At 35.5% G+C, this 19,015-nt stretch overlaps 1 protein-coding gene and 1 non-coding gene across 5 annotated transcripts; one reads left to right on the forward strand and one right to left on the reverse strand.

Annotated features, from left to right (window-relative positions):
• Window positions 1-214: 214 nt before the first annotated feature.
• Window positions 215-17,161, reverse strand: LOC124211480 (glycerophosphocholine phosphodiesterase GPCPD1). Of its 4 annotated transcripts, none has more exons than XM_046610570.2 (14): window positions 16,918-17,161; window positions 8,360-8,496; window positions 8,066-8,274; window positions 7,589-7,758; window positions 7,111-7,289; window positions 6,696-6,830; window positions 6,401-6,511; window positions 4,534-4,687; window positions 4,034-4,187; window positions 3,707-3,932; window positions 3,476-3,631; window positions 2,911-3,338; window positions 2,461-2,614; window positions 215-2,382 (listed from the first exon to the last, which is right to left on the reverse strand). In XM_046610570.2, exons 2-14 carry the CDS (start codon window positions 8,396-8,398, stop codon window positions 2,212-2,214), a joined length of 2,286 nt encoding a protein of 761 aa, XP_046466526.1. In that variant the 5' UTR covers window positions 8,399-8,496; window positions 16,918-17,161; the 3' UTR covers window positions 215-2,211. The 4 variants fall into 4 exon arrangements, with proteins under 4 accessions (XP_046466526.1, XP_046466527.1, XP_046466525.1 ...); XM_046610571.2 differs by lacking the exon at window positions 16,918-17,161 and adding an exon at window positions 10,451-10,732; XM_046610569.2 differs by lacking the exon at window positions 16,918-17,161 and adding an exon at window positions 10,415-10,732.
• On the forward strand, window positions 9,960-10,033 carry LOC124213485 (small nucleolar RNA SNORD127). The gene has a single exon (XR_006881891.1). It is a non-coding gene; the product is annotated as a small nucleolar RNA SNORD127 (small nucleolar RNA).
• Window positions 17,162-19,015: the final 1,854 nt, after the last annotated feature.

Below are 19,015 nucleotides of genomic sequence, written 5' to 3' on the forward strand. Positions count from 1 at the left end.
GGGTAATTCTATTACCCTGCACTTACCGACTCGTCTTATTGGATTCCAATTAAAATTGATACGGCGTAACAGAATACTGCAATTTCTCCTGCGCCCTTAAGCTCCCTAATCAGAATACTAGTATTTAATATTCGAAATCCAGCGTAAAAAGTATGTTATTCTTCGTTACACGTTATTTGTTAAATATTTATTTCTATTTATTCATTGCAGTATCATATTTATTATTCATTTATTAAATTAGTATAAATATTATTTGTGAAATAGTTATTCGTTATATACATTATAGTATTATGAAATAGAATTAGATAGCTTATCTTTTACGCTGGATTTTATCGGTCGATGATGCCACAAATACGTTGACTGAGGATATAGGTATAGTCAACGCAAACGCTAACGCAAGTTTCAAAGTAACACCAAATTCAAATAGACCGCACTGTTGACACGCGATGAACATACATACATACGTTAACATAATTTCGTATGCTGCTGTGCTGCTGAATAGCTGTCAATTCGAATAAAATAAAGCAGTTGATATACAGTATATGTCGGCACAAGTGATGTTTTGCTACTACTGTGTCCTCTTATACTGAGTACTGATTGATACTGTATTTAGATGTCCGTACGAGATTTCCGTAGAAACGGTATACAGTGCTAGCATTAAAGAACCGTTGATATGATCATTAATATGAATGAAAAAGTGATTGCAAATAATTAATTATTCTGGAAAAAACTGAAAAAATTGTCAAAAATCCAGTATTGCATATGGAAATATTTGATTAAACCGCCCATGATAAACTGAAGTTTTCTTCTAATTTAAAAAAAATTTCTTTCCAAGCAAGCTTGAATAAATATGAAAGTCCACTCCAGCTCAAGGCTCACAAATTTTGATATCTGGCACATGATTTTTCAGAATTGTTTCAGATTTTTTCACTGTGTCGGTCGATATAAGTTTTCAAATATTGTAGTTAATTCAAATCGATTGGAAAAATTTTGAAAAAAGTTATTGCCTTCAAGAATGAAAACAATGATGTAAAAAATCACAAGCTAAATCAGAGGTCAGATATGACATAGAGTGTTCCATATGTATAAGGTTTTGCCTAGCAGAATAATAATCGAGGAATGCTTTGTCCGCAACTTATATAAATATTCAGTTATTTTCAAGATCGTTCTGTTCATTTCAAAAATGCTTGAATGCTCGCGAATACACTTCAGTTGGAACATGTCAAATTAAACATATTAAATTGAACCTTTTTCAAACATTTTTGTAATATTTTATGTTACGTGGATAAAATCACTGGTGCATTTTTTATACCATAAATTAGGATGAAATGTTTACGACGTTAATAATGCAAACGGTATGGAATAATATACAACTTATTGTAATAAAAGGAGTGAACGTGTGTATTTAAAAATATGTCTACACTAGTTTACCATTTTTTGTTTAACGATGCTTTTCTTTACTTAAAAGGTACAGGCAAGGATACCGGAATTTAATGAGGTATTCCGAACTGTAAGGAAACATTTATAGAAATACCGAAATCTAAACGTAGTAGGCATCACAGTATGTTCACATGATTAATTAATCGCTTATTTGGTTAAAAAAATTCCCATTTCCATTACTTGAATACGTATATTTTGTCCTTTTGCAATCCTACGGATACGCCATTAGGTGAGGAGCACCTGAAAATGAGCCACAAAGCAATGCCACGCTCAAAGCTACAAGGATTAATAAATATGAATCGTTATAGGATGAAAAGGATATGCGCTTTGTGTCGCGGCACCGCCGGTACAAATGAGAGCAAATTCCTCACTACATTTAAAATTCTTACGTGAAGCATAATTATATTACATCCTTGTGGTCAGTGAGCCAAGTGAGAGTATTTGTGGGCTATATGTCCCGAATCGAATAAAGAGTATGACGTTGCAAAAATAGCAACATCCGAATAAAATGAAAAAATAATAGTAAAATAAAACACTTTTACTGTTTCGTACAATTTAACGCTCCAAATAAGATACGATACTTTTGAGGATCGCTGACATCCCGTACTCGATAATTGTATGAATGTCGTGACCACTAAAAATTAATTCATATATCCGTAAAAGTTGCGTTAAAAAAAGTTGTTAGTGAAATTTTCGCGCGTCTTCAGAGGACGGCGTTCTAACTAAGCGTGATAAAAATGACCACGCGAATGTTTTTCCAAAACAGAAGCATCAAAGACAATCCGTCGCAGCATCATCATCGCTGCAATCATTCACAGTGATATTTTTTATTGGATAAACACTGTCTCCACCAATACTATTCTTAGCAAGCGAACCCAGTGAGGTGGCTGTTGACGCAGTCACTACTAAATTCCTAGTCTTCTCCAATTCCAGGAAATAACCCTGTAAGAAATTATAAGTAGGGATTAGCTTCACTTCAAATAGACCACGGCATAAGCTTTTGTTCACGTTTTTTCTTACCTTTTCAGTAGAGTTTGGTGCAGATGCTGGTGGTAGCTGAGGCGGACCACAAGTCTGACTACAATGGGCCAATGCAATCAGTGCCTTTTCACTTTCCCTGGCATCTACCAAAAAGATGCTCTCCTTGACTTCCTTTTGGTTGTATTCGTCGATCCTGTTACAGAGTTTCAAAATTTTTTCTTATAAAAAACGGTAATGAACAGATTTACGTGATTTAGCAAGTTTTTCCCCTCTTCGATTTTGAGTTACACAAAAGTTTTGACACTTCTAAGAATTTATAAAATTTTCTAGGAAATTTCATTCAGTACTTGTTACAAGATTTTTAATTTTTTTTTTTTTCTTTGCCATCATAACGTATTTCAATACCTTTCCAAAGTGACTGAACTTAGACCTCAAATTATGCGAATAATAACTATATAAAGGTGACAGAAAAGTGTTTTGATCACGTACTTGTCGTAAATAACAGCATGTAGACCAAGTTTTTTCAGATTCAGGATGGTGTCTTTATCATTATTGTCATCACCCCAGCAGAATATAATTAGGCCAGCATCTTTGACTAGTTTAACTTGTGAAGGATCCCTTAAAATATCTTCGGTGTGTACATTTATTCCAAGTATATCCGCCGCTAGTGCATGTTTCATTGCCATGGGTATTGTTTGACACCTGAGATCGTGGTACGTTGGGTATTTCAAAGTAATTCCTTGAGTAAGAAAAACTACAGGGTACTTGTTTTGCTTCAGTCTAATCATCATGCATATGTCTGGGTTAAAACTTGAGAAAACTATCTTTCTGTTTGCACCGTACTCCAAAACCACCTTGATTATTATGTCTAGGTACAGATTCAGGTCAAATGGATGATTTAGTTCGAATGTACCATCCTGTAATAAAAAATAACAATATCGAAATGAAGAATGCGTATAAGCATATTCCGCACAGATCAATATTTTTGTCAACGAAGTAATTGGTATTTTTTTATATTGGGTTATATAATCCAAATTTCTGCTTAGCGGCTTACCTTCAACTGCATGTTCCACTTAATTTCGACATTACATCCAACATGAGGTTCTAGCTCTTGAAAAACCGTTTTCAGGGTTGGGAAAGGTTGATGGTCCTCTAGATCCTCGTCGAAAAATCTTGGGTTCTTTTCCCTTCCTTCGGCAAGATGATAAACCTGAAATATTATACTCAACGTTCAATTTTCAAATCTATGTATATCTTCTAGTACAATTCTCTGGTCTACTCCTACCTTCAAGAGGTGCAACTGTTCCAAAGTGAGATCCTTGACAGGTATCTCAAGCATATCCATCGCTTCAATCTGCTTTTTACGTTTGAGAGATATGGACACATAAAAATCATGATATATTACTGGAATGAGGTCTTTTGATAGCTGAACGTCAAATTCGACCATGTCAGCACCATGATCAGCTGCAGTTTTCAAGGACGCAATGGTGTTTTCTCTGACATTTGCACAACTATAATACATTATTAAAGATTCGTCATTTTAAACAACAATTTGAAAAATATTCAAAGCAGAACGAACAGTTGACCATTTATTGTATACTCGGATACTTACTTTTTCATTTCAAACTTAAACGAAGTACCGAGTCCTCTGTGCCCGACGTCAAGACCTGACCACCTCTGCTCCCAGTGCTTCGCGTATGAAATACTCATATCCCATGGATAATCAGGTATTGGGTTTATGCGCACATACTCAATAGTTAACTGACCTTAAATACAAATAAAACCAACGTCTTTATTCTTCATTTTGAACTTTTTGTCTCTTTAAAATTATGTAATAAATTTTTTATCCTCGTTTTCACCCTTTGGAGAATAATTTTCTCAACTGACATTTTTATTATTGGCGAATAGAGTAAATAAATTTGCATAAATACATTACGAATTTCTTCCTCTTTCTTGGTAATATTTTGAAGTGCATTCCAATTCTCAGAGATTGCTACAAAATCTAATGTTCAGAGTGGCTCAGTTAGCATGGAAAGGTGCATGTTATAGGTAAATGAAATAGTTTGTGAACAAGTCAACAATAACAAACAATGAATCTCTCGGAATAATTACCTATAGGTCTATGCTTATTGCTGGTAATTGGTACAGTGAGCAGTCCAACACTGGCTTGAACGGTGCTAGGCAAGATGTAGCTGAAACCAATGTGATTTGGTGGCTCCCCAGGGAAAATCCTTGAACTGTATGCGTAATAGTCAACAAGGTATGCCTGAAATGAGAAAAATTAAACGTATGAGTAATGCACAAGTTTATTAACCGAAATCAACAATAAATACTGGTTCCGCAAATGTTCAACTCTCCTGTAGGGTGTATTGCTTATGACACGATACGTAAGAAGACATTTCACCTGCAGTCGGGTAATCTGACACGTGCTTTTCAATATTCAGAAAAAAAAATGAATAAAAAATACCACCATATAGTAAGACGTGCAAATATTATTAAACCATTATGATTGGAACAAAATACACCTCTTTTCTAAAATACGTGTACGTATTTCATAGTTTGTATATTATTTCGTACATAAATATGTATTCAGTGGGCAGATTATTACCGCTTTACTTGATAGTCGATGTTTGCAAAAATAGAAATAATAATAATAATAATAACAACAATAATGATAATGTTAATAATAGCATAACAGTAACAGTAGTAGCAGTAGATAATTATTACAGAACGGGCAAACTTGATATATATGCAATATCTGCAATATCTGCCTGCCGGCGAACAATCTGTCATCACTGAATTTAGAAAATTTTTAAGCGATGCGCAATGATATGATATATTCCAAGTTTCATTCTGGCCACACTTTACTGGGAGATAGAAGTTGCCACGTACGTTTGGTCCGAGTTGATCACACAGCTAAAAAAACCAATTTATAACACGCTACGCGATAAGGTATAGGAGTGACGGGGCTCTCACCATTTTTCACGCGCACAGATGATTATGAGATGCGACAGCATTGATATCGTAACATTTATGGGAGACTATGGAATAGCTGCAAGAAAAACTGGCCTCCTTAAATACTGAGAATAAAAAAAAAAAAAAAAGAAAATCAAAACTACCGATACAATTATTCCTGAACAAATTTCACGCAACATTGTCACCTCATACTATAAAATTTGCATTGATTAACGTATAAGGTCATCTGGATATATGAAAGATATCCAAGGAATGTACGTACATTTCGAAAGACGAGTAACGAAATGTTAAAAACACTAATAAGACTGAAATAAACAAATTCGAAAAATGAGTTTTCCAATAATCTGTGAGCAGCTTGAGGCACCGGGTGGGACGGGAGTGAAGGATCAACTAGGAAAACGACTATCAAGACCGTCATATCTCGACGTGATGTCACATGACACAGATGCATAGTAGCTGAGCATCAGACAGCATCTTATCATCGCTGGGACCAGTTCACAGCACTATTTGATCAAACAGAAGTTCGAGTTCTTCGTGTGCCGATGAGATAGTCGAAGAAATAGAGGTCATCATCATCGTCTGCCCACCAAGGCAAGAGCTGCACTTAACAAGTTTAATTATCTTTTATAAAGCAGAGTTCTTGATGTTATAACCGATACTTTCAATGAAGCCTGGAAGAAGGCTCAAATCTCAATAGCCTGCTGAAATTTCAGACAATATGGTCAATGGTGTGTGATATCTATATTAATTAATATCGGCGTGTGAATTGCCACCATGCTGCCGGTTATAGCTGCTCTGCAGGTGAAAATGTAGCTGGGAAATCGTATTGTGGTTTAAAATACCAAAGAAACAGCAATGTTTATACATAGTAAAATGGGATAAGCATGTATGATTCTTTGCCAAACCCAACGTACGCAGAGAAGCTAAGTATAACAAAGCATGGCTTATCATCCTGTTGTCAAAGAACTCTGTTATCAACCTTCGGACATGGCTAGTTACTTACAATTGTTTCAGGATATCTGACAGCTACATTGAAGACGATGAATTCCTCATCGCGGTAAGCATGACCAAATTGATCCTGGTACTTAAAGCACACGTCCTCATCGTTCAAAACCTGTAAGCAGAAAATACGACTTGTAAACAACGCAGTTTTTCATTTCGCAGAAGCACGTGCTTCATATTTTTCAGCATTTCAAGTCTTATGTTGCCAAGGCTTTACAGGTATCCTCACGTAAAACCTAAATTGGCAAAATATGCAAACGTGATTTTCACTGTCATATGTTGTATAAAATACCTACGCAAATTTCAGTGACGCTGGTTGGCGGCTGCTCGACGATATCTTGTGTGTCCATAGAGAGACTGTCCTCAACGCAATCTCCACCCAACTGCTGAAGCTCCAACGAATTGTGTTTCATTAGGTTCACTGGAGTCATCTGAAACAGAATATTGCCTTGTATATTCATACCTTTTCACGATAAGCAATAATATAATGGCCCTTATGAATATGAAAGACATTTCATAACCTGAGCACGTGATACTGAAACTCGAAATGACTCTTAAAATTTAATCATACTGCTCTGAGTAGTCAATGGTTGAGGTCAGATAAAGATTAAGTATTTACCTTTCATAAAAATTTGATACACTGCTTGAAAAGTATGGTGACCTTGGTAGTAAAAAATAAATAAATTGTGAAGCCTAGCTTGTACGTTGTACCTTGATGTAAACCTTCTTGTTGTGTAACCGTTCTTTCCATAATTTAAGAGGACTGTTGAAGATCTTGAACTGAATAACAGTTTCATCAGTGAGCCAGCCTCTTTCAACTTTGAAATATCCATTATTGAAGCCAAATTTGTCTGGAGTAATGTTCATGTCAGCAGAAAAGTTGCTCGGTGCTGTGAGAGAAAATACGATGCTAATTAGTCTTAATTAATTGTAAAGGAGGCTGGAAAGGATCTGATTTTGAGAATTCAAAAGTTTGTATTTTTAGAAAAACTATTCTTCACAAAGATGCATGGCCTCTGTTGATAAACATTACAAATTTAAATTTGATTAATCCAACAAGTCACTAAGCTGAAATTATTTTCGCATTATTGATATAATGCTAAAAACAACGACATAACAAGAGCCTCAAAAACAACCAAAGAAATCCCTCTCAAGTTCATTCAAATAAAAATCTTTGGTAGAGCCTCACCATTCTTTTTAATCAGTCTAGGAGTCATGTGGGTTTCCCATTTCCGTATGATCAAAGTTTTAGCAGAATTCTTAGTGCCGTTTGGCTGGCATACAACGGCTATGAAGTAACGAAACTCCACATCGACGTCAGTTGGCAGACAAATGGTTTGAGAATAGACAGGAGCTTCACTGTGAATCAATTTTTTTCTCATTAAATATTTAACTTGCTGTAACACATTTATGCACAGCTCTATTGCTCATTAAAGAGGGTGTATATTGAGGAATTAATAACATCCAACAAATTTCACTATAAAACTTGGCTACGTCTCAAAAATTTTGACTTTTACAAGTTTGAATTGTTGAAAAAAATCTTATTCGGAAAAAGAAAGTTTGTGTAGTAAGAGGTGTCCAATTGTAACAGTTTTTCCGAGCAATCATAGAGCTGAGTTCAAAAGATAGATTCGTTTTAAATAGCTACGTTGCACATAGAACTCACTCGTCTCCGTTGTCAAACATGCTTCCGGCGATGCTTTCACGCTCGTCTCCGTGTTCAATGTGGTAGGAACTGTTGTTTGTATCAAACATAGCAGCGTCACCAGCCGTTAACTCTCTGGGTAATTGAATGGCTTGATTATGATTCCAGGCACCCAGTTCCGGCAGATTACCAACGACATAGACCAATTCATTTTTCTCAAGGTTCGACACCTACGGAATCATGTTGGAAAATGTCATTTTCATAATCGAGTCCCATCCCATTTTCCCGTATTACTATACAGAAAAATTTCAGCACCTGCACCCTGAAGATCCAATCTCGCTTTGCACCCTTCATCGTGATTGTTTCAAAGTCTACAGCGTCAACCTCTCGTTCACTTTCCTCGGCGCTCCTCGGCCTCCAAAGACGCCTCAGCTCCCGATCTTCTTCGCTCTCTAAAAACCACATTCGCTGCATTTTAGTGCTACTGCCGTATTTCTTATCTTTTTTTTGTTTGTTTTCTTTAAATTAATTGTATTTTTGTCAAGTCATTCGAGGTTTGCTGCCAAATGCCAGTCTATTTTTCATGGTTAAACACGTACTCTGGTTTCTTTCATTTATTTTATTGTACTACCTTTTCTTTGTCATTCTTCAATTATCAGTAATAAAAATCTAAGTCACATATTCAGATGATTCACATATTCATGAAAGATTCTACGGTTTGCAGTTATGCAAGTCATTTTTGTCGATTGTATTACGAGGATAATCAACTTTTCAGAAAACTTTCCAATATTAAAATATAATGTAAAGACGTTCTCGGTGTAGACAGTCAATAATAAAGGGCACTTAATTTGAGTTGACGTTTCGACCCTAACTGGGGAGACCCTCCTTAGAAATCTGTATATGTTAAATAATTGGTCAGTGTGGTGAAAGAATAAATTACATTCAAGAGAGTCAAACAGAGAAACCTATAACAAATGAAAATATAACCATGTAGCGAGAAAGAAATACAAGACAAGTTCAGTATAACACAAAGGACACGGAAGCCGTGGAAATAAAAAAATTTTTGCTGAGCCGAGGCTTGAAGCATCTGTGCAACATATTTACATGAAATGAAAAATTGTAATACATCTACCCGAGAAAAATAAACATATTGACAAATGTAAAAGTAACAAAACACTTTTCATTTATCATCCGACAACTAAGAGTATTCTTCACAATACTTATCAGTTCCGTACACACAATTGTAATGTATATTCATATTAATAATGTTTTACAGTTCAAGACGTACTCTTTAATCGTTCCAACATAATTCTTAGTACCTTTCTTTTATTCTGTTATCGTTCAAATTCGAATACTTTAACAAGCCATTCAGGCATTCTTATGTAAATCTTTTACATCGTAATGCAAGCAGTTGGCTTGTTTTCCTTTTTTTCTGATATTTGAATCCTTGCATAAGCCATTCTACAGTTTTCATTTTGTGAAGTCAAATATTTGCACAAGTTTTCTCGTTTATTATTTTACAATGTATCCAGTTGCTTTTTCATTTCGATGACTCTCTGCATATTTTTAACTTGATCTCTAACGACTAGAGAGGCTTCTCGAGTTCTTCTTTTTTTAAGCCGTTGTTCATCAGCTGTTTCTAATTTTGAAATCTATACTTTTGTCTATTTTTCAGCATTGTTTGATAGGCATAAAATTGAGCAACTTTTGGATTGTACAGCGAGAATAAAAACAAAGTACATGCAAACTGATACCGTAAACTACGTACAGCTCTTGATGAAATTTTAATACAAATTAAAGAGGAATATCTACAATATTGCCATCAGCCATCACAGATATGTATTTTTATCATAGCAATGCCATAACAGATCAAATACAATTGACATCTGATGAGTAAAAAGTTTGTTCATCACTTTGGTGACAGTGATGAGAAATTTGATAAGTAAGCATAAATTTTTATTACGAAATCAAGGCAGTAATCTGTTACCATGATTCATTATCAACGGATACTGGATAGCAACACACGGACCGAAAACCATAATAGTGACGGAAAAGCACTAAAGTGAACAAAAGAGAACAAATAACGCAACGATCATGTGATTCGAGTCATGTGGCCAGAATCGAACATTTTCTCACACAAAAGTAACTGACTAAAATTTGCTAAATTAGAGAGAAGATGGGATATCGAACATCGAGCGAAATTCTGGTTCTGCAATATTATGCACAAAGAACAGCACTAGTGTCTAGAACGGTAGTTTAGTTCACCATTAAATTTCTGCGTGACGTTTCGGAGACAACAAAGGAAGGCTGACGGTGAAGATTACTCATCGAATAAAAATTGGGAAGCAATTATAAACAGCGTAAACTCACTTTTTCATACAAGAGATTGATGTCGTTTCAGTTCACCTTGATTATTTAGTCGAGATCCAAGACAGCGGGTTTTCGCGTTTTCTCGAACAAGCCATCGCTCTCAGCAAGAATCAGTCACCTTCAATCGCTTTCACACAATTCGAGCTCTCACTTCCGCTTTACAACGAGCCCACGGATGGTTTTAAAACCATGAAGGAATGAATCTACTGGCGAATTCTTTGACCAATTCATCAGCACACATTCACCTGCCTCGCGTACGCTGTGGCTATGTCCTGACTACCACAGTCAACTTACAGGACTGGCAACTGCCGCAATACTACCGCATTAGATAAATAGAACCATCGCTTTGGCCGCAGTTCATTCTAACAGAACGCACAGAGCGCGCTTCGATCGTTTCGAATGATTTGAAAATTCGGTTTTACAGAACAATTGGATCCTAGGAGTGAACGGATCTACAGGGTGTTTGGAAAAAAATAATTTCACCGCTCTACCGAGTCACTTTTCAACTTGATATCGACGGATGTCCGCTCGTATTTGAAGTGGAAGTTGAAAAAAAAAATATATATATATAATTGGGTGCGCCAAATCTTGCTCGTCGAGAGAAATGAACATCTGTGAGAAAATATGGATGGGAAACAACGCGTTCTCGTCGATTAAGACCTCCGAAAATGAAAAAATTCTATTAAACCATGGATCAAACGATTAAAGAATAAACATTTGACACGTTGACAATTAGTATTTAAAGTTGGATTTGAAACAAAAATCTTTTAACATTCGAAAAAAAATTATAAACTTTAGCAGCTAAACAATCAAATATGGTTTTATATGTGGTAAGGTGTTAAATTTTGAATATGACTTATAAAACCAGACACAAGATTGGTTATTGGAACGCTATACTCGTTGGATGCTATTCTTGAACAGAGGATTAAAATCAAATTTCCTAATTCGAGCAATCAGCGATTCCCATGCCACTAAATGGGGCTCACTACTAATATTGATGAACCAATATTTGTAGACCAGAATTTAAGCTTGATTTTCATGGCAACTTCCAATGGATGATCAACTTACACTCATGCACAGGAGATTATAACGAAAGAAAACACCCTGTAATTGCTTCCGGGCATGCATTCCAAATGACGGCAGTATATTAATTGCTTCATGGGTTTTGATTTTACCCTGCTTCGTTTTACCGTAAAAAGTCTCTGTGTAGTATACTATTAATTTTCGTTTTCAAATTTTTTTCAAAAATAAATATTGGTTCGCTTGTAACGAATGGAGCATTTTAAGGATTTCATACTTGAATAAATTGTTTACTCACGCCTAAAGACTGTAATAAAGTTTTTTAATTCAATGGAAATCTAACAATCTAACGTGCGTAAATATATGTTTCAAATTTCAAATGTTTAAGGTACATAAAAATTGTTTCTAACTTCTTTTCAATCAAATAATTTTAAAATAAAGTATGTCAACTGTAGAATTACTTAAATTATTTTGCAATGATTACGGGCCGTAAATCGTTCGAGACTCTGTAACTGAATGTGAGTACAAAAACAAAGAGCGTGAGCTCCGGAGCAGAGTTCTGTTTGAATTACACACATGTATGTACGTCAACGCATGACAATACATGTCAAAAGGTACAAGGTGTTGTACTTTTTCGTAAAGCTAAATAAAAGCCTGGGAATCATGCTTACAGAATTGCCATTAATTCTTAAAGTAATTACTGTTTTGATTTGAGCGGTGTATTTTCATTGACTTGATCGTGATCAACAGTATCTTACACACTATTATCGGAGTAAAGAAAATGAAAAATAAGCGTCAATAATTCTGTCGAGAATCGTTGTATCTTGCAGCTGCGTCATAAAAGTACGCACGGTTCAAGCGTAAAATGCATTAGATATCGTTTACTGTAATTGATCTATTTTTTCGGAATAAAGTAACCATTTTCCACATTCTCTGCTCATAATACTTGCAGCTTCGTGAAAAACATTATTGAGAAGTATGAAAAACAGTTTCCTTAACGTGGAGTACGAGAAAGAGATCACCTTTATGAATTATCCTACACAAAAATACAAATTTATTTCTTTCGGGTGACAAACACTTTTTGGCATGGCAAGCTAATACAGGCCCTGGCCTTTATCTTATCTCCGATATGCAATACATTCGTATCAGTTGTCTGTAATGTTATCATGTTACGCCCGAAGTAGATTGCACTGATCCAAAAAAGAACGGACAATTAAAAAAGTTAAGAGAAAAGGTAAACACTAATAACATCGTATGCTATCCTACTTCTTTGTTCTTTGTGAAGCTACCATTGAATGTTCGGATATATATCTAACACTACTTGTTAGTAATCGTCTTCAAAATGCAAGTAATAATTGATTTCGTACCGTATGTTTTTCGGTGATTTCAAACTCATATGTTTTTGTGTTTAACGCCTAATCGCGTACCACCCGCGTCACAAGCGTGAATAAAACTGCTCATTTTTCAGGCGCAATACTTGATTGAAATTAATACCCAAGGATCGGAAGTAAGGTCATTTGCCTGCGTACAGGCGTTCTTTTGCTGCGTGTCTATAAAAACTCTTTTGCACGAGATTGATACGAGACTATTCGGAAATGGAATCTTCAATAATGCGTGAACTGAAAAAGGTACGAGCCAAGAAATCGTGACGGAAAATTACTTTTCTTGCAGTAGGTCTGCGGTATATGCGACTCCAGACGCTGAATTTTACATCGACCTTGTGACACTCTTGCCTTGACTTTTCTACCTGATCGATGGTATCAACGGCCCTAACAACCAGAATATATATACCATTTTATTACCATTACAGTTCGAAGCATGGCTTCGCATGTGTATATGAACGTCGTACGATACAAGCGTTGTAACTCATTGCACGCAGGGTTACTCGTAGGTACCGGAAGATCAGTTATGGTCAACCTTTATATACCGTGAATCCATCAACGCGTGTACGACATACACAGGGTGCGCCATAAGCAGAAAAAAAAAAAAAAAAAAAAAAACGGGACCGATTTGAAACGTGAATAAAGTTCAAACGTGTCGATCGATTTTCGAAAACTATCTTCTTTCTCAAAAGTAGAAGAACGAATAAATTGTTTCGCATTTGAAAATCCGGAAAATCTTTATCGGTTGTTGAGATACACGCTCTTGAAAAAACAAGTGCTGAAAAATTTTCTGGGAGATTGAAAATAATTATTATCAAAGAATATTCGACTCAATTTCCATCTGAAATTGTGATTCGAAGAAATCGGCCAACGCGTTCAGATTTTATTCACGTTTCAAATAGGTCCCGTTTTTGCTGTCCCACCCTGTATAAAAGTGAAAGTCCAAGGACATTCTTAACAAAAATTAGCTTCAGTAGAAAAGGTCGGAAAATTTCTCAGACAATTTCGTCGTTTGTATTTCAAGTTTTCGCTGTACCTATGAAGAAGATTTCGAAAGACGCAATGACATTATTTTTTTTAAACATCATTTAAACGATTTTCAACTGAAATTCTTACGTACTGATTCTTCTAAGAGTATCCAAGGAAAATTTTACCGGGAATTCACACGGTTCCAAGTTGTTTATTTGTAGCAAATAACTCGCACTGGTTGTAATCGTCGTAGCAGGAATCACCAGCTAGTTATATAACACACACGTCAACAAATTAATTTTCATGCGCAGATAATCGCGGTCTTGCATGCCTAGTCACATATCGTATTTCAAATTATAATCAGTACCGTAGGTTCGAATTCAACTTGCCACGACTCGATGTCGTCGATTATTTTTGCTTTCAGCTTTCCTAAATCACTTTTTCCCATATCGTGAGGCGTAAGATAAATTTTTTCATAGTCACCACGTGTCTGAAATTTACGGTAAAAGCTTCAGATTTTGCAGTAGGAATGTTTCTTTAACGTCTAAATCTGTATCTTCATCACCAATATTATAAATAACTGTGCTAAGCAGCATAAAATCGCCGCTCCAAGGGTCTGCGCGAGTTTTCTACGCCCTTCCTTGTTGCGGGTCGATTAACTCCTGACACATTATTATCAACATTATGATTACAATCGACACGAGGGTTGCAGAAACGGAAGAGGAAGATGCCAATAAACTTTCAATGTATCGGGTGGTGTGAAAGAAACAAACGTTTTATTTTCGAATCTACACGATGAATATGCGTGAAATGAAACCGTGTACCTATAATAGTTCGCGGAGCTTTTCTGAAAATTAAACTTTTACCGCAGTGCCTGAATAAAAATCGAAAATGTCGTAAAGGTTAATCTATACATTCATTACCTCGTCGGCAATACATAGAGTGCATATAAAAGTTCAGACGTGTGCTGTAACGTATTTTCCCAGCAATATTCTTTGCCATAAAGTTTATGCCTGACACACAAGCGCACGTCGTACAGCCACGTTAAAGTATGCTGCACAAGTACGGTATATATGTATACATGCAAGACAAAGTGCATTATGCACAGAGAGACAGAGATGCGACGTAGTTTTTCATCTCTCGAATACCATCTGGGTTGTTTATAATTAAAATAACCACACACGCCGTTTCTGCACACATACCGCATATACGAATAGAAATCACCCTTGGCACACACCGCTGTGAAAGTTATACCTGTATATAATTTTTAACAAGGTCACCCTTTACTTACGCGCCGTTCTTCGTATATGCATATGTTACAGTTACAAATGAACATGTATAATATATTACGATACACGTATTTCGCAACTTGTAAATTCGGGTTAATGTTTACGGTGTTTACATTGCAGTCGTGGGACTAATAAATACGCCGAATAATTAATATGCAAGGCAGTTGAAGGAGAAAAAAAAAAAAGAATTGTTCTTCAAATTTGGTAATATTTTCATACAGAATCATACATGTATTATTACTAATATTATAAACGTAGCGAAATTCCGAAATCACATTTACTAAAAATGATTTTGATATAACGTTATTAATCGAATGTAAACAGAACGAAAATGAGAAAACAAGGAACGAAACGAATGTTGGTTACATAATTTTCTTCGAATTCAGTTGGCACGATCGATTGTACAACTTGGTAAGAATATAAATAATACTCAGAGGAAAACGTGCGTGTAATATTGTGAAGAATCGACGTCGTGGTGTGTATATATTATGCACTAATACGAACGATCGATCATTCTATAAGATAATCAAGAATACGGTATACGTAGAGGTAGGTCGTATATATACATATATCTCTGGGTTCGTCGAAGTAAACAAAGAACGATTTTTGAAAGTAGAAGAGGTGGAAAGGCGAAATGTATGTAAAATGGATACGTTTTACGTACCCTGGTGAAAATGATTTCTACGAAGTTTGTAACGTTGTTTCAGTGATGCGTATTTTGAAAAGGTTGTGAATTTGCAACTTTAGGATAACTTCAAATTTAGTAAACTGACATCGACAAATTCAGATTTTGAAAATTTAACTTCTCCGGGTATTCTAAAGGCGCAAAATAGTCATTTTTGCTACAACCTTTCGATACATTAACGCTACTAACTTCAGGCTCGTGAAATTGTAACATTTTGTTTTGTACGAAAAATTGTAAGTGCGCATAGTTTCTCATAAAAACTTGTGAATTTTCATGAAAATTTGTATTTTTTCAGTAAAGAATCTACGGGACGCTACAATTTTTTAGGAAAATCAACTAATCGTCGTGAAAAACAATGCATATTTACAATTTTGTACGAAACAATACGAAATGTTCAGATTTCTGTAAAAGTTTTGTAGAAGTAGAAATTTTCACCAGGATACGATCTTTTCTCGTTAATTACCCTGATTACGGTTCTTCGTTAATTACCGATCAGTCTTGAAATAGATTTCTATCCGAGCTGCATCAATGGGTTAAGAATATCAGAATGACGAAAAGTCGAGATGCACATTTAGTTAAATTGACTCGAGTATAATTTTTATCGTTGTATCAGAATTCCAATTTCGTTTAGAAAGGATCCCACGTCTTGATACTCGTGTAGATCGTAGATTACACTTATCATCAAAGTTCACGCCAATTCTAAATGCAACACGAAATTCGCTAACATATCTATTATATTCGTAATCAGGCAGAGATAATAAATGTGCACTCGAACAAAACTTGTAAATAAAATCTCCGTATGGGACTTGGTGATTAAAGTAACTTTCTTCGTCCATGAATTTATAGAGAATTTCTTCATCCTGCTTCCCGATATTTTTTAAAGCTCTATAGACTGATGATTTCGTAAATTGAGAATTCATCAACGAGTTCAACACTCGCGCTTCATAAATATCCTAGACCGCCCAGTAAAGGTAGGAAAATCGATTTTGCAGGCCGGTTTCTGAGTAATAGTCAAAAACTGTAAACCGGTTAAACTCAGTCGGTAAAAAAGGATCTTAGCGTCTCCTTAATAACACATTTTCAACGTAACTTGTAGCGATTAAAAAAAAAATAGCAATCAAACCTCAGAACAATACTTAAAAAAATTCAAATCCTTACCTCGTTTCAGGGTGTCATAAAACCATTGAATCGAGCAAAACAATCGCGCAAAATACGGTCGTCGGATCGCAAATAAACGAATAATTCACAACGGATTAAGGAACGAGGTAAGAATCGACGCGCGAAATAACGAAAGGGATCCTTCGTCGGAAATACTTTTGGCGGGAAATGAATTGAAAAATAAGGAATAAATAAATTGACACGGCAGTAACGCTTCGCCCAAGCGTCGGTAAGCGACTGATTGTAATTGGCCAACGGAGTGCTGAGGAGTACATAGCGCCTATAGGCAATTCCGTGAAAACTACGTTCGTGGCAGTTTGCGAACCTCGTGGTTTGCTCAGCGAGCACAAAGGATCTGCGACTCGGAATCAGCTGACTTTCAGCGTTGCGCAAAGTGTTTCGGTAATGAACGGACGATGAATGTGGAAGCGTAATAGTGAACCGACACGTGTCTCCACGATTTGAGAATCGCATCGTGCCACCGAGGACGGTGAACCGTTCTGACGAATTATTTTTGAGGAACGAAAACAAGTGAGGAAAAGAAAAACGAGAATAAAATAAAAAGTATGAATGTAGTGGTATTATATATGTTTCGCGGTTCTTGGCACTGAAAAAAAAAATAAAAAATTCATTAGTCACACACGCGATTCGCTCGTGTTTGCGTAACGCAGTTACATAATGAGCGTCGTTATTTTAAAACAGATTTATTTTACTTCTCGATTTCGTTTTCGTGTGTTTTTATTAAAAATTGTATTTTTCATAGCCTCACGAAATTCTTACTATCGCATCATCATTTTCTTATATACATATTTTTCTGTTTTACAATTCAACGGACACGTTCGGTATGATATATGATTCATATTTCAGTCCATCCACGTATGTAATCTCGATACCGTAAAGTCGTGATGAGGATTATCTTTGTAGAAAAAAAAAAAAAAAAAATTAGTATCTAATCAGCTGAATTGGTTCAACTACTGTACCTATCGAATCATGGACACGCAGAGCGTTATCATGTATACGCATTTTAAAGTACAGATGTTGTAGCGTTTTTATCGTGTTACTAAAGGCATTTTTCCCTATTGTGGATGGCGGTTCAGGCTCTACTGAACGTAAATTACGTTAGAATTAAGGTAGTTGGGCAGTAATTTTGGAAGTGTTTAATTCACATGAGTTTTAATTATATAATTTTTTGAGTAATTTTAAACAATCCTGTAAAGTTTGAAGATGATTCACCGTTTAGTTATTGAGTTTCTTGATTTTAAAGTTGAGCGATTTTATATTGTGCAGATACGGACTGGGATCGAAAATGATAATTTCGAGTTGGTTGTTTCGAAATAAAATGCTTAGGACAGGGAAAAAATATCGAATAAAGTGAAATGGATATTTAGAAATAATACATAAAATTTTCGTGAATTTTTTCCGTCATTTAATCATTAAAAATATAATCTAAAAAAAAAAATTTAATTGCCATTTTGGTTAAGTTATACATTTGGCAACGTCACAAGTTTGCACATTACGCGCGATTTTCAAATGATCTATCTTCTGCCGTTTAGATATGGTATTTTGATTATTTTTTTGTGAATCTCCCCTTGAATTGTGATCGATCTGAACACTCTGATTCACAAAAATAAAGGTTGTAGCGAGAAATTCCGATGAAACTCTTTTTGATAAAGCTATTCCTCAAAGAGAGAGAGAGAGAGAGAAAGCGTTACTTTTTATTGAAATATTTAAATTCAGAAATTTTCTCAATCAAAATTCTATTGATTTTATATGTGGACAGAATTATACGAGAGCTTTTGACTCTGACGACGTGAATCAGGATTTTATTGAATTTTCATTAACCTCGAATAACTGCCAAAGTCGATTGTTGCATGAAGTTTAATTTTCGCAACACTTGCGTTACCCAGTTGTACTTGCCGTACAGTCCTAAGCTATTACCATTTTTTACTAGAACTGAAAACCAGTTACGAGTACGAACCGAAAATTAATTTCAGGGGCTGTGACGAGTAAGTCTAGTAGGTGTTATTATTTTATTCAGTTGTGGTCGATCGTACCGTATTTTTGTAATAACTATTACGATAATTTAATATCGGTGCAA

This window comes from Neodiprion pinetum, chromosome 2 (assembly GCF_021155775.2).
Source record: "Neodiprion pinetum isolate iyNeoPine1 chromosome 2, iyNeoPine1.2, whole genome shotgun sequence".
Classification (NCBI taxonomy): Eukaryota; Metazoa; Arthropoda; class Insecta; order Hymenoptera; family Diprionidae; genus Neodiprion; species Neodiprion pinetum.

Bases quoted from the DNA above. Each gene is read 5' to 3' on its own strand.
- LOC124211480 (XM_046610568.2), bottom strand. From the start codon at position 8,518: ATGCAGCGAATGTGGTTTTTAGAGAGCGAAGAAGATCGGGAGCTGAGG. The intron at 7,290-7,588 runs GTGAGGCTCTAC...TTTCTCTCACAG, and splicing joins TAGACTGATTAAAAAGAATG to CACCGAGCAACTTTTCTGCT. The intron at 3,339-3,475 runs GTAAGCCGCTAA...TTTTTATTACAG, and splicing joins AGTGGAACATGCAGTTGAAG to GATGGTACATTCGAACTAAA.